Below are 12,299 nucleotides of genomic sequence, written 5' to 3'. Positions count from 1 at the left end.
TCAAAAGGAAATCAATGGTTAATGAGAAGTAGGTGCCATATGATTATGTGGCTAGATAGAGTGTTCCTGAATAGCTGTCTATGGAGCTACCCTCTGGAATTTGGGTTGGCTTGTATCAATGGCAGTAACTTTGCTTGTTAGTGGGATAAATGCTCCTATTTTTAATTGTGCAGCTGGGGAGGTCATTCCCACTAACCAGCAGTCACTGATGCCAGCTTCATGGTTCATTAGCTCCTTCTGACAATCTGCTGGGAGCTCTGCATGAACAGGTCAGAGAGAGGAGAGCAAGGGGCAAGGCTGCCAATGCTCCCTGGGCTGGAGAGGAGGCTGGAACAGCACCTTTGGGCATTGGTGGTACCCAAGGAGCAGGACAGTGGGTCCTGGTTTGTCACTGTGGGCTTCAGGCACAGAAGCCACCTCCAGAGCATCCCTGCTGAAGTGGGTATGGCTTTTGCTTGCTGGGACAGGGAAAGGGGTAGGATCCTTTTTTAGGGCTGTGCTGACTGTGGAGGGTTTGCTCCTCATAAAGCTGGGGTTTAATTGCTTGTCAGGGGTGTGTGCTGACCAGAATGCAGCGGCAGGTCAGTGGGCTTTCTTAGTGACATTCCAGAGCATCACATGTGCTCCACAGATGCCGTCTGGCAGTGGTTTGCATTGGGCTGTTATCTAATGCTGCGGCATCTCCCACTTCCCTCGGGCACATTGTGTTCTTGGGAAGCAGAACTGGTTCCTGGGCATCTGGAGCAGAGGGGAGAGCCCTGCACCCCCTGTCCTGCTTGCACAGCCCTTAGTGGGGGTCCATCTTTATACACCTACATCCTTTGAGGTTCACAAACCTCACCCAGTGCAGAACCAAACACCAAAACTGGAGCCAAACTGGTGAATCTCAGCTGCATGTGCAGGGGCAACAGGGAAAACGACTGCACGGATTGGAACTGCTGCCCTGCCCGATCCCGGCTGCGGCGCTGGGAAAGGCGGAAAAGAGGAAGTGCCACTAAAGTCCTTCAAGAGCCATTTGACCTTTACTGCTCACTGACGGCAGGGATAACAGTGCCGACTGTTTTCTCCTCCCAGGAGCTCCCTCGCTCCAGCAGCACAACCTGCCTCGTGCTTCCTGAACCCAGGAAGGCAGAGGGACTGAAGGGGTGATGGAAGCCCAGGAACTGTACTCTTCGCTTGCCAAGCGCCTGGTGTTTGTAAGGAGAAATAGCCAAGACCTCCAGGAGGCTCCGAGGACGGAGGGAAAAGGCTCTTCCTTAGCACCCCATCCATTTACTCGCACACTGGTGCTGCTTGCCCCGCGGCGGCAGGGCCTGCTTGCTTCCTGTCCCGGCTGGAGCAGGGATGCAGGGGCACCGGGATGCGCTAATCCAGGAAGCGGGGTACCGGGATGAGGGAGCCCCCGGTGCAGGGATGCGGTGACCCCGGGACTGTGCGGAGGGCAGAGCGGGTCCCGGTGCTCCCTCTCCCTCCGCTTGGCCTCCAGGACCCGCAGGCTCTTCCCAGCCTCTGGAATTACCTCATGGGCACCAGTGCGGAGGGAAGAGCTCGGGGGCGCGCGCGCGCGGGCGCGCGGCGGTGACGTCACGGCCGGGCCACGCGACGGCGGCGGGCCCCGCCCCTCGCGCGCGGGGAGGGCGGGGAAGGAGGGGCGGGGGGGGGGGGGGGGGGCGGTGCGGGCTGACGGGAGGGAGGGAGGGAGGGAGGGGAGATGGCGGCGGGGGGAGGAGGCCCGGCGCGGCGCTGAGCTAAGCCGATCCCACGTGTGACGGATCTGGCTGCTGCCCCAGCGCCTCTCCAGTGAGATCCTCCGGTAGCGGAGGGAGGAGGAGGGGGGAAGGGGAAAGGCAACCGGAGCGAGCCGAGCCCGAGCAGGAGCCGGGCCGGGGGGGGGCGGGTTGGGCGGGCGGGGGGGGTCCTCTGAGGGGGTCTCGCTCGGCGCGGCCATGGAGGCGGACGGCAGCCAGGCGACCTCGGGGAGCCCCGGCGAGGCGCAGCACGACCCCGGGTAAGTCGTGGAGCCGCGGGGCGGAGAGGCGAGGACCGGCCGTTTACCCCCCCCCCCCCCTCCTCCTCCCTTCACCCCTCACCCCCCGCCCCGCTCCGCGCCGCCGTGAGGTGCCCCGTCAAAATGGCCGATCCCGCACCGGCGCTCAGCTCCGCTCTCTTGTCTCCCTCCAGCAAGATGTTCATCGGCGGCCTCAGCTGGCAAACCTCACCAGGTACGGGCCGCCGGGCCCCCGCGCCCCTCACCGCGCGTCCCGCCCCGCGTGGGCCGCGTCCCGCTGCGCCGGGGCCTGCCCCCCCCCCCCATTGCCTCCGCTGCCTCTCGGCTTCTCTCTCTCCGCAGACAGCCTTAGAGACTATTTCAGCAAGTTCGGGGAGATCCGGGAGTGCATGGTCATGCGGGACCCCACCACCAAGCGCTCCAGGTAACGCGGCCGCCGCGCTCACAAACTTCGCGAGTTGCCGTCGGGCCGGGCGGACCCCGGCCCCCAGCTCCCTCCGCTGCCCCTCACGCGTGGCTCCGAGCCGGGAGGAAGGGAACAAAGCGGCCGGTGGAGGGAGGGGGGGGGGGGCGCGGACAGCGCTGTGGGTTTGTGGCTTCTCCCCCAGTCTCTGGTTCTCATCACCCCCCATCCCCTCGCTCTTTGTCTCTCGCAGAGGCTTCGGGTTCGTTACGTTCGCGGATCCGGCGAGTGTAGACAAAGTCCTGGCTCAGCCCCACCACGAGCTGGACTCTAAGACGGTAGGTCCGTGCGTGGGGCTGCCCGCCCGCCCCTCGTCCGCGGCGTCAGGGCGACAGGCGACGTTATAGGGAGCCTGCCCTCGGCCGCAGCTGCGGCTTCGGCTGGGCTTCTCTGCGGGGCGGCGTCAAGCTGTCATTGAGCGGGGACTTGGCATGGCTGCGTTTGCCCTGGTTTTTCCCCAGACTCTGCCTTTAACTCACCAAAAGCGGTAACTTTGGTTTATTTTTCAATGCGAATTCTCCCCCAGCGCCCGGTGGCTCCTCCCCCGGCCGCGGATTGCACTGAGCGGTGACATTGAAAACATCGTGGAGTAAAACCCAACTTTTTTCCTCGGTGCTCTGGCGCAGAATGCTTTCTGCAGGGAACTTTCCGCTTCTGCCCATTGATTATTTCACTCTCGGTGCGCGTGTGTCAAGGTGGGAGTGCCGTGCTGCCAAATCCCAGGAGCTGCTTCCCGTGCCGTTTCCCAAAGTCATTTTTTGGCAGGAGCCCACTCACCTGTGTTGCCAGGGCCCTTGGGAAACGTGGATGTTAATCTATGGGAAGCTCTGCGAAGGCTCCGGAGTGGATGCGGTGGAAAAGCACAAGTCCTCGTTTGTTGTTGTTTCTCCCGAGCTTTTTGCTGTGCTCAGTCTCCAGTGGGTAACATAAGGAATATGCTCCTGGGATTCAGCTCAGCTCTTTTTTTTAATGAGCATTACCCTTGCTTTTGCTCACTTTTTTTCAATAAAACCCCTATGTGTGCGTTTTCTCCCCTTGACCTGACACTAAAGATGCTGTATGGGGCGTGTGTAGCTCTAGGCCCCGTTTTGTGGCTGCCATCAAGGCCATGCACAAAGAATGAAGTTTTGTGCCTCTTACTTTGTTGCCATGTGAAGTCTCAGCAGAGCTGGGAGGGGAGGAGGGAAGGACACTGGTAGAGGTCATTATCGCTTTGGTGCTGGTCGGTCTGGAGGGGGCTGTGTTTGGGAAGGGAGGGATGGTGTTGATGGGACTGTGTCTGGCAGAGCTGCTGCTGCTGCTGGATGTACCGAGTGTGCTCCTTGCTGTCACTGTCTTTTGTAGTATGTGTGCTGGATCTTAAAGGTTTAATTTAACGTGAGCATGGTGCTAGGAGGAATCCTGACTCGGTGCTGGAACGTTTTGTATGTGCCTGTGTGTGCGAGATTACAGTTAAATGAGGGATAGACAAAGCAAGGAGCAAACACGAGTGTGTGACTTTTTCCAAATGTAATTTATATGGAAACAAAAAGCCCAAAGCTCTCATAGAAGCAGGTGGAATCTCGTGTTTTAATTCGACCTACAAATTCTGCTGGGCTTGTCTAAACATGTAGCCCATGCTTGCACATGCCTAATGATTTGATTTTAGGTTTAATCAGATATGGGAAGATAACTGATTCAACTGTGCTCCCTGAGATTAAACTCCTCAGACTTTTCGTGTAGAGCTCTGTTCTCTATGTGTTTTTAAAGCTAATTTTAGATAAGAAGAACAAAGGCAAACAGTGTCTTGAACGAGGGTTCTTAAAACACCAGCTCCTGGGAGGACACCCTGTCATATTTCTGACTATAATTAGGTCCTCCCCCAGCTTTTTCCTGTAGCACAGTCTCGTTCCTGCAGTGTATTAATTTGCTCAGCTCTGGGGGAGGGGTGAGAAGCTTCGCCAGGGCAAATGTGCCTCCGTTTTGATTGTGTGATAATGATTGAATCAATCTGAATCAGAAATTAACCTCAGAATCAGTAAAGCAGCTTCAAAGTACGATCCAGAGCTAGGCAGGTTCCCCTTCAGCCCTGTGTTTGTAGACATATTGTAGTAACTGTTCTTTAGCATAACATAGCATTTGACTCTGTTTCAACGTTCAGCGCAGGAGGCAGATCGGTTGGGTATTGGCATGGAAACGTCGCTCTTGTTTACAGTTACGTTAAAAGCTTTGTTTAGGTAATGGCCATTCCTATCAGAAATAGTATTAGAGTCATTCCTAGAGGACTTGTAGATACAGTAAGTAGAGTTGTACCTAACTAACTAATTATTTATTTTGGTAGAAGTTTGTTTTGTTTTTTATTTTGGTTGTTTTTAAATAGTTGACAGGGATATGCAAAAGGTATGGATTTGCCATGTCCGTGGCTACTGCTCCTCTTCCAACCCCACCGGTGCTTATCCAAAAGGTTTTGTGAAGGAAAATCCAGTTATTTAAGCAGGGCTGTCGCTGTGGTGCAAAGAACTCCATGCTCTTTGAACTGACCTTCAAAAATGAATGTGTTGCTTTTGAGTTTAATGGCCCCTTCCAACTTTTTCCCAGCGGGACTCTGCAGTGATGCCCTTCTGGTGGGACTGGTGCTCTTTGCTGGGAAGGCTTTGGCTTTTGGAGAAGCAAATGTAGAAACGTGTACATTTGCCTCCGCGTTTGCGTATTGCTGTGGAAAATCCGTACCTGTTGTATTTCCCCAGTAGACAAATGCCTAGTCAGTGCTGAATATATTTGTAGATAATGTTAATCTCTCTGAAAAGGTTAGCTTTCTAGAGAAATAATTTTACTTTTGATGCTTTTTGAACAATAAAGTGGCATGTAATCGCTCATTTCTCAGGTGTGTCCTAAAAAAAGCTACTACATTTCTATCCGGTGCAGGCGAATCAGTTTATCAGTTGCACATCAAATGTTTGTGATATTTCCAATTTTGACAAATTAATTGAGTAAAACTGCTTTTTAGGAGAGTCTCGTGGTTCCTGATCAGTGACAGGAATACATATCACCACAGGGATAACAATACCGGATGGAAGCAGCTCCTTTTCCTGATCAGAGTTAGCTTGAGGGGGGGAGACCAGACAAAAACCAAACCCAAGCTACTGATGAAAGCCTCTGCTTCAGAATATGCCTTAACACAAGCAAGATTAGTTTCATCAGCGTGTTATAGTCAAGGCGCTGAAAGCAGTTGCAGGTAGCACAGTTAAGGTAGGATTTAAACCTTTAAAACATCCTTTCCCAGGTTTTTTATTTAGAAGATGCCTGCGTGCAGATGCTGCTAAAACCAGAGCTGAAATCAGCAGCACAGAGACGTTTTATTGCAGTCATTTTTACAGATGACAATTGGGGCTGGGCAGTTGTAGGAAAGGTTTTTCTTCCCCTCCAGCCATGCCTCTGCGGTGGTGTCTTTCTGTTCTTAAGTGATTTTTGAGTGGTAGAGAGGAGCCACTTTCTGAACATGACCCATGTGAAAGTTGTTTTTAAAACTGCAGAATTAACATTTGGGCACACTTTGGGATGGGAGTCGATGCCGCACCTTGGAACAAGGGAGCAGGGGCTAAACCAAGGGTATTTTTTCTTCCTTTTTGTCTCTGTGGTGGTAGCTTCACTGGGGAATACTCCAGGTAATTCCTTCATGGAAAATAATTAAAAACCTGGTTTCTCTGCTTTAAAACACTTGTACGTTTTATGTGCCTTGCACTCCTCTGCCCAAAGTGCCCCTTTGTCATTTTTATTGCTCCCATGTATTCTTTGAGGGGGAGCAAACTAGATCAATTTGGCATATTTTTTTGTCAAGGATAACCTCCTAGTCCTTCTAACGTTTTAGTTTTAGCAATTGAAATGCGAATTGGCTTTGTGTTCTGCATTTCTCTCTTTGTGTGCTGTTGCCAAGTCAGTTGACAAAACAAAGCAGAAAAGAAAAAGCAACCCCAAACCCAACTGAAGGAAGGTGCAGGTGTCAGGAACAGCAGGTGAAGATCTGATCGGGCGTGCTGGCTGTCTACAGCCTCCAGAGCACGCAGATAAGGGTTAACATGCAGTTTTGGTTGTAGAGGCAGCACCTAGAGACTAAGAGGGAGCTCCCTGAGCACCAGTGGAGGTTGTTGCCTAGAAGATGATGGAGGAGGTGTACAGATGAGATGTTTTCTTCCCCTCTTCCTGTCTCCTGTTCCAGAGCAGTTCTGGATGAGCCGGTGTGCTGAATGATAAGCCTGAGAAATGAGGGATTAATAATTCAGTGATTTAAAAACAAAATAATACAAACTGACAACAAAAGCTATCTTGTTGATTTCCCCTTTCTTTTTCCTCAGATTGACCCTAAAGTTGCATTTCCCCGACGAGCACAGCCTAAGGTAAGTAGGAGGATCGATAATAGGATTTTAGGCACACAGAGAATCATTGTTGCCAGGCAGTTCAGGTTTCACACAGGGAATTGGCAATGAAAGCTTTTAAAGCCGGTGCATGGCGTCTTAAGGGTATCAGCGTACGGCTGTGAAACTACAGGAGAGCTGCTTTGTGCACTGTTACGTGTCTCCAGTTTAACTGTCTCCGTGCAGAGCCCCGGCCCGTTGTGGCTGGCTGAGGAGGGGAGGCTTCTCCTGTGGTGGTGGTGGGAGATTGTTGCTGCATCACTCGAGTTTGTCATGCTGTTTTACGCAATGTGTTTTGCCTGGTGTTTATGAAGAGCAGTCGGATTAAGTGCAGACTTCAGGCTTGTTTTGAGCTGAGCTTTCAGTTCTGTGGTTGTGATGGATGGGAATATATCTCTGCCTTCATTGTTTGCAAATTTCCTTTTGTATAACTTCAGAGATGTGCTTGGAGACTAATAAGCATTGGGTAGCAAGTTGCTGGTGAAGCTCTGAACTCTTCAGGCCACGGGGTATTCTTTTGCAAGAACAGTGAAACAATGAGCTTTAAGTCTCCAGCCGATGAGGCTGGCTGCAGGAGTGACCTTCTCCTTCCAGGGGACTTGTGATAGTGCAGCCAGCTTCCACGCTGGGACAAAGGCAGTGTAGTGATGTGCAGAGGAACTTTGTGTCTGCGTGTGCTTACTCTGACACGTCGCTGGTGCCATTTCTGCTGGAGGAGTTGCTTATGGAATAGAAGTGGTTGTTGCTCTTCAGGCTGTGCCTAACAAAACCAGCAGATCCGTTTTAAATCCAAATGTGCAGCCAGTTGTATTTGAATTTTGAAAGCCAGAGGCTGAAAGAAAACTTTTGTAATTGACATTTTCTTTTGTGTTTGTTTTTTGAGAGTCGGTTCAGCTGGAGTGTGTCACTTGTATCCACTGAGCAGCTTGGGCTAGCCCAGTATTGTATTCCCTTAAAAATGGAAGGGCAAGGCTGCAAAGCTGCGTGATGCAAGTCAGTAAGGAAAAGTGCTTTAAAGTTGGTGGCAGGAGATATCTGAACAAGTCAACCCAACAATTTTATTGCAGATAGCTCCTCAGGAAAGCAAGCAGTTTAATAGTGTGTGGAATCATAATGTTAAATACTGTACAGAACACAGAGCTAGTGTGTAATTTAAACCCCTGCGTGTGTGGCAGGAGAGGTGCTAGTGATTTCTTTAAAAGAAGGGAAAAAAGAGATAAAACCCAACATCCTCCTTGCAGAATTTTAAACCAAACTAATGTAGTCAAGTATGTAGAGGTTCTTTTCCTCATAGGCCATATCTAATAACTGCTTAGTGAGTAATGACGTGCCTGGCTTGCTTCTGTGCTAGCAAATTGTTTCTTGTTTGTAGGGTTTGTGGCTTGTGGATTCTGCTCTTGGATTAATGCTGCCTTTAAAATACAATCCCAAGTTATCAGGATTTTGAAGGGTTTCACAATGGAAGTATGCAGATGATCTTGTGCTGTGACTGATGTTCCTTTCCCCCTTCCCAATACCTTTTAAAGCCTTATTTACATTTTAAACTGTCTTCAATTACCGGTTATCTGTTTCTGCAGTGTTCTTTGTACAAGTTTAGAACTTGGAGCAGAGCTGTTAAGCTGTCCCATGTGATTTCTTCTATAACAATTAAAAAAAGCAGGGCATGTCTTATGCCGAGGATATTAGCGAGTTAAATTTCCGTGTTAATGTAAAACCAGGTCAGTTTTACAAAGGGGAGTTTGTTTTTCTCCACGTAGGGTTTTTTTTTGGTGGTGGTTGTTTCTTTTGGTAACAGACCTCTTTCAGGCATGGGGCAAACGCTGGAACGCAGGCTGGATTCCACTCTTAGCAGGGACTCGCTCTCTGGAGGGGTCATCAGGATCTGCTGCTGCTTTTTATACAGGTCTCCTCCTTCCTAAAGTGTCAGGATTTCTATGGGCTCTTGAAAGAAAAGCTTAAGATTGGAAGGAGCCTTATTAGGAAACTGGAGAAAATCAGCTGCAATAAAGAGCAGATTGGTATCAATTGTAACATTATCCTGGGCAGCATTTCATCATCTGCATTTTCTTGTTTTCTGTTTTTTTAATTAGATACTGAATTAAGGTTTTGGACTTGTTCCTTCATCCCAGTTGAATAGCGAATGCTCAGTGTTCAAATGCGACTGTGCTTTAGTCTAATTAACCAGCAAATGCTCGGGTCTGTGGAGATTAATGGCATTTAATGAAATGTCTGTGTCTTTCGCTAGGTGCAAGGGGAGATATTTTTTCTGGTCTTCCATCCTGGTGTGTTCAGCAAAATGGGGATTGGGTTTTTTCTGTCACCTTCCTGGCAGTGACTGGGTGCTGAGGTGGAGGCAAGGCTGGGGCGCGTTCCCCCTTCTTGTGCACACAGACCTTCTGGCAGGCTTCCCTCCATCCATCCATCCCATCCCATCCCCTTCCTTCAGGAGCCCTTTTGACCTGCCTCGGCAGGATTAACTCTTCAGTGGGCAGCAGTTCCCGGGCTCCTTTGCCAGCTCACATGCTTGCTATGGCTGCGGGGTCACTGCTTATTTGTGCAAGCACAAGAATCCCTGCTCGCTCCTTCCCCCCCTTTCTGATTCACTTTAATTGGCAAGTCTTCCCCTTTCAAAGGGCAGCCCAGTAAAAGGCTTTCTTTGGGGCTTTTTAAACTGCATCTCCATGATTTGACACCTCTCTGGTGATGCAAATTGGTTCCTGAGCAAGAAGTGGCAGGTTGTAACAGCGGAGCATTCTTCCCTGATTTTCTCAGAATGCCCCTCACCGCATATCCTGGGTGATTGCCTCCAGTGGATGACGCCAGGATTTGTAACCCTGCTCTGCTGCTGAAGTCCCGGAGCACTCGCAGCCATTGTTTTAGGAAATGTGCTGCAGGGGTTGAACTTGTTGAGGTTCTGGTGTACGGCTACCAGCAAGATGAAAAGAATAGCCGTATGCTGCTGTTCCTTGATAAGAATCTGTCTTGCTTCCAAGTGCTGGAAGGCGCTTTGTAACAGTTGAGCATTTATAACTTTGCTGACTTAAAAATCCTTAAAAAGCAGCAGTGACGGGGTAGTAGTTTTGTATCTCCTTTTGAATACTGAAGACTACAATAATGTGACTTTAATATACGTAGCCTGTCAGTTCTGACGGTATCTGCTGTATTAGGTGGAGAAGCCTTATCAAATTTAGCATGTTCAGTAGATATTCTCACTTGTAAGCAATGCCCTCCCTCACCCCTCTGCCTTGGGGATTTACTTAGGGAGCAAAATAAACCTGAAGAGCAAAAGGACAGCAGCCTCAGTCCATGAAGCAGCTCCGTGGCCGTGGAAATGTCTTTGTGTGATTTATTAGTATAGAAATTTGGGTGCTTTGTCATACAAAACCACATATGAAACGGAAGCAGATAAAGCTTCAGTCAGAGTTTACAGTTAGTGAGGTGACCCACTGAGGTTTTTGTGCTCAGGTTTGTCCAGAGTGGGACTGAGGTCCCTGTTCTTCCCAGCACTAACTACAAGGGTGTAATGGATGTGGCTGGGAATTGCTCTGGCAAGTCAACAAGCTGCAGCTCCTTGTAGTAGTATTCGGCATCACAATTTTGTTGGCATTGTGGATGTGACCTGCTGACTGTAGTCTGTGTCCTTCCTCTTCAGTGGCTGTTAAATGAAGTTAAAATCGAGTCTGTGTGGGTTGAGTACAGTCTTCTGGTGACCATTTGATCACAAAACAGCAAAAGGGCTTTATTTGATGAAGGAAATCCGATGGTGATGCTGAGTATGGATGGTTTTGTCAGATGTATTTTATTCTAACAGAGGACAGTTCAGACCTGGTAACTGGTCCTGGCATCTCTGCACTCCAGTCAGTCTATCTGCAAACTGTGTGTACCTTGTGCGTGGAGTAGCTGGTTTCCTGTCTGGCCGGGCACATGGGCTGTAAGAGGTACAGTTGTGCACATCTGTTCCTCCTTCTTAGGCAAAAAACAACAGTGTCAACATCTCTCTTTTCATTTGAGTGGCTGCTGGTTGAACCCCCCTGGAGCTGGCTATTCCAGAGCAGCGAATGGAGGGCATGCCCTTTTGGAATAACACCCAGGCTAACCTGGGAGAGATTTTTTAAAGCTAACCAGTGGATGTGGATGTCTGATTCCAATTAAGTTGACTGTGGGTGGGGTGTCTGTATCCATTGGCTGCCTGATAAGCGTGAGCCAAAGTAACAGGGAGAGATTTCATTCTGAAGCAAATGGTGGACCTTGAAAATCAAGAGTTCTGTTGTTTCCTCCCGTGCTTCTGCCTGGAAACTCCTCCAGGTCAGTTCACTGCTTCCCATCGTGTGTTAAATACTGGGTAGGCTTTGAAGTCTTTTTCAAAAGAATGTAAACTGAGCACAGGAGCAGAACTCTGGGTTCTTCCTTTCCTGCCCCCCTTCCTTCCCCACCAGGCTGTGGAGAGCAGCAAGGTCAGACCTGTTCCCTAGGATTCTTTCTTGTCTTTTTAAATTCCTCTGCATTTGCAGGTCTGGATGGAGTAAGAGGAAGTGTTTCCTGCTCTTGCCATTGGGCGTTGATGTGTACCTTAATAACACTGCTGTATCTTGTGCATACAGAAGTCCCTACAAGGCAGTATGAGGGATTTCTTTTCATGATTGATGGCCAGTGTTCGAGCATCTTCTTCAACTAACCTTGATGTGTAGATCCCTTGCCCAGGGTAAGCTGCTCCTAGAATTTGTCTGTTTCCGGCATTGGATGGTTAAATAGAAAAGTTCATGAGTCTTGTGTATTGGCAAATCAGCCCAGGTCTTCTCAGGTAGTGGAGAATCAGGGTTTTGAAACCCACTGTGCTGGACTCAGATTCTTGCTCTCTGTGACCTGTTCAAGCAGAGCATGATCTCAGTTCTTCGATGCAGCCAGAGGAAGGAAGTGGCTGTGCAGGCTGTCTTGTGGAGTGCAGTGGGTTGTGTCAGGAGCAGGAGCTGAGCTGGGGTTTTGTTCCTCTGCTGGTTTGGGAGATGCAAACACTCATTTCTTCCCCCAAACTCCTCGGGTGGATTGTTCACATTGACCTTAATCCCCACACTGTCTTTACTCGTGTAAAATGGATGTCTTTCCGTTGTTGCTGCCTAAGGATGTCTTACATGTTAAGAGTAGTGCTAATGTACTAATGTGCTTGCCTTCCCTTTGCCTTACTGCTAACTAAAAATTAAAATGAACATTATCTAACTTGGGAGTTGTAATTTTTGGGGTGTTTTTAAAGGGGATTCTCCATTCCCTGTGCTTTTCTGCATTGCTGGGTTCTATTTAATAGTGCCTGCCAGGTAACTTCTCTGCCCCGAGACTTTGCTGCTTGGATACGCCAGGAAAGGGTCGGCAGTGAGAGGGTCAGGGAAATGGGAGAGCAGCACCAGGCTGACACCCTTGTGCGCTCCTCTCTGCTTCCAGATTG

The 12,299-nt window shown here is 49.7% G+C and overlaps 1 protein-coding gene across 9 annotated transcripts in view; it reads left to right on the top strand.

The window, feature by feature from the left end:
- Positions 1–1,938: 1,938 nt before the first annotated feature.
- Positions 1,939–12,299, top strand: part of MSI2 (musashi RNA binding protein 2) — a 215,433-nt gene continuing 205,072 nt past the window's right edge. For all 9 annotated transcript variants that reach the window (XM_034068727.1, XM_034068726.1, XM_034068724.1 and 6 more), the window contains exons 1-5: positions 1,939–2,008; positions 2,182–2,222; positions 2,351–2,432; positions 2,665–2,749; positions 6,803–6,844. In XM_034068727.1, the coding sequence (XP_033924618.1) occupies positions 1,947–2,008; positions 2,182–2,222; positions 2,351–2,432; positions 2,665–2,749; positions 6,803–6,844 (312 nt within the window). In that variant the 5' untranslated portion in view covers positions 1,939–1,946. The remainder of the gene's footprint in view (positions 2,009–2,181; positions 2,223–2,350; positions 2,433–2,664; positions 2,750–6,802; positions 6,845–12,299) is intronic.

This window comes from Melopsittacus undulatus, chromosome 13 (assembly GCF_012275295.1).
Source record: "Melopsittacus undulatus isolate bMelUnd1 chromosome 13, bMelUnd1.mat.Z, whole genome shotgun sequence".
Classification (NCBI taxonomy): domain Eukaryota; kingdom Metazoa; phylum Chordata; class Aves; order Psittaciformes; family Psittaculidae; genus Melopsittacus; species Melopsittacus undulatus.
This window is presented reverse-complemented; position numbering and strand designations above follow the sequence as displayed.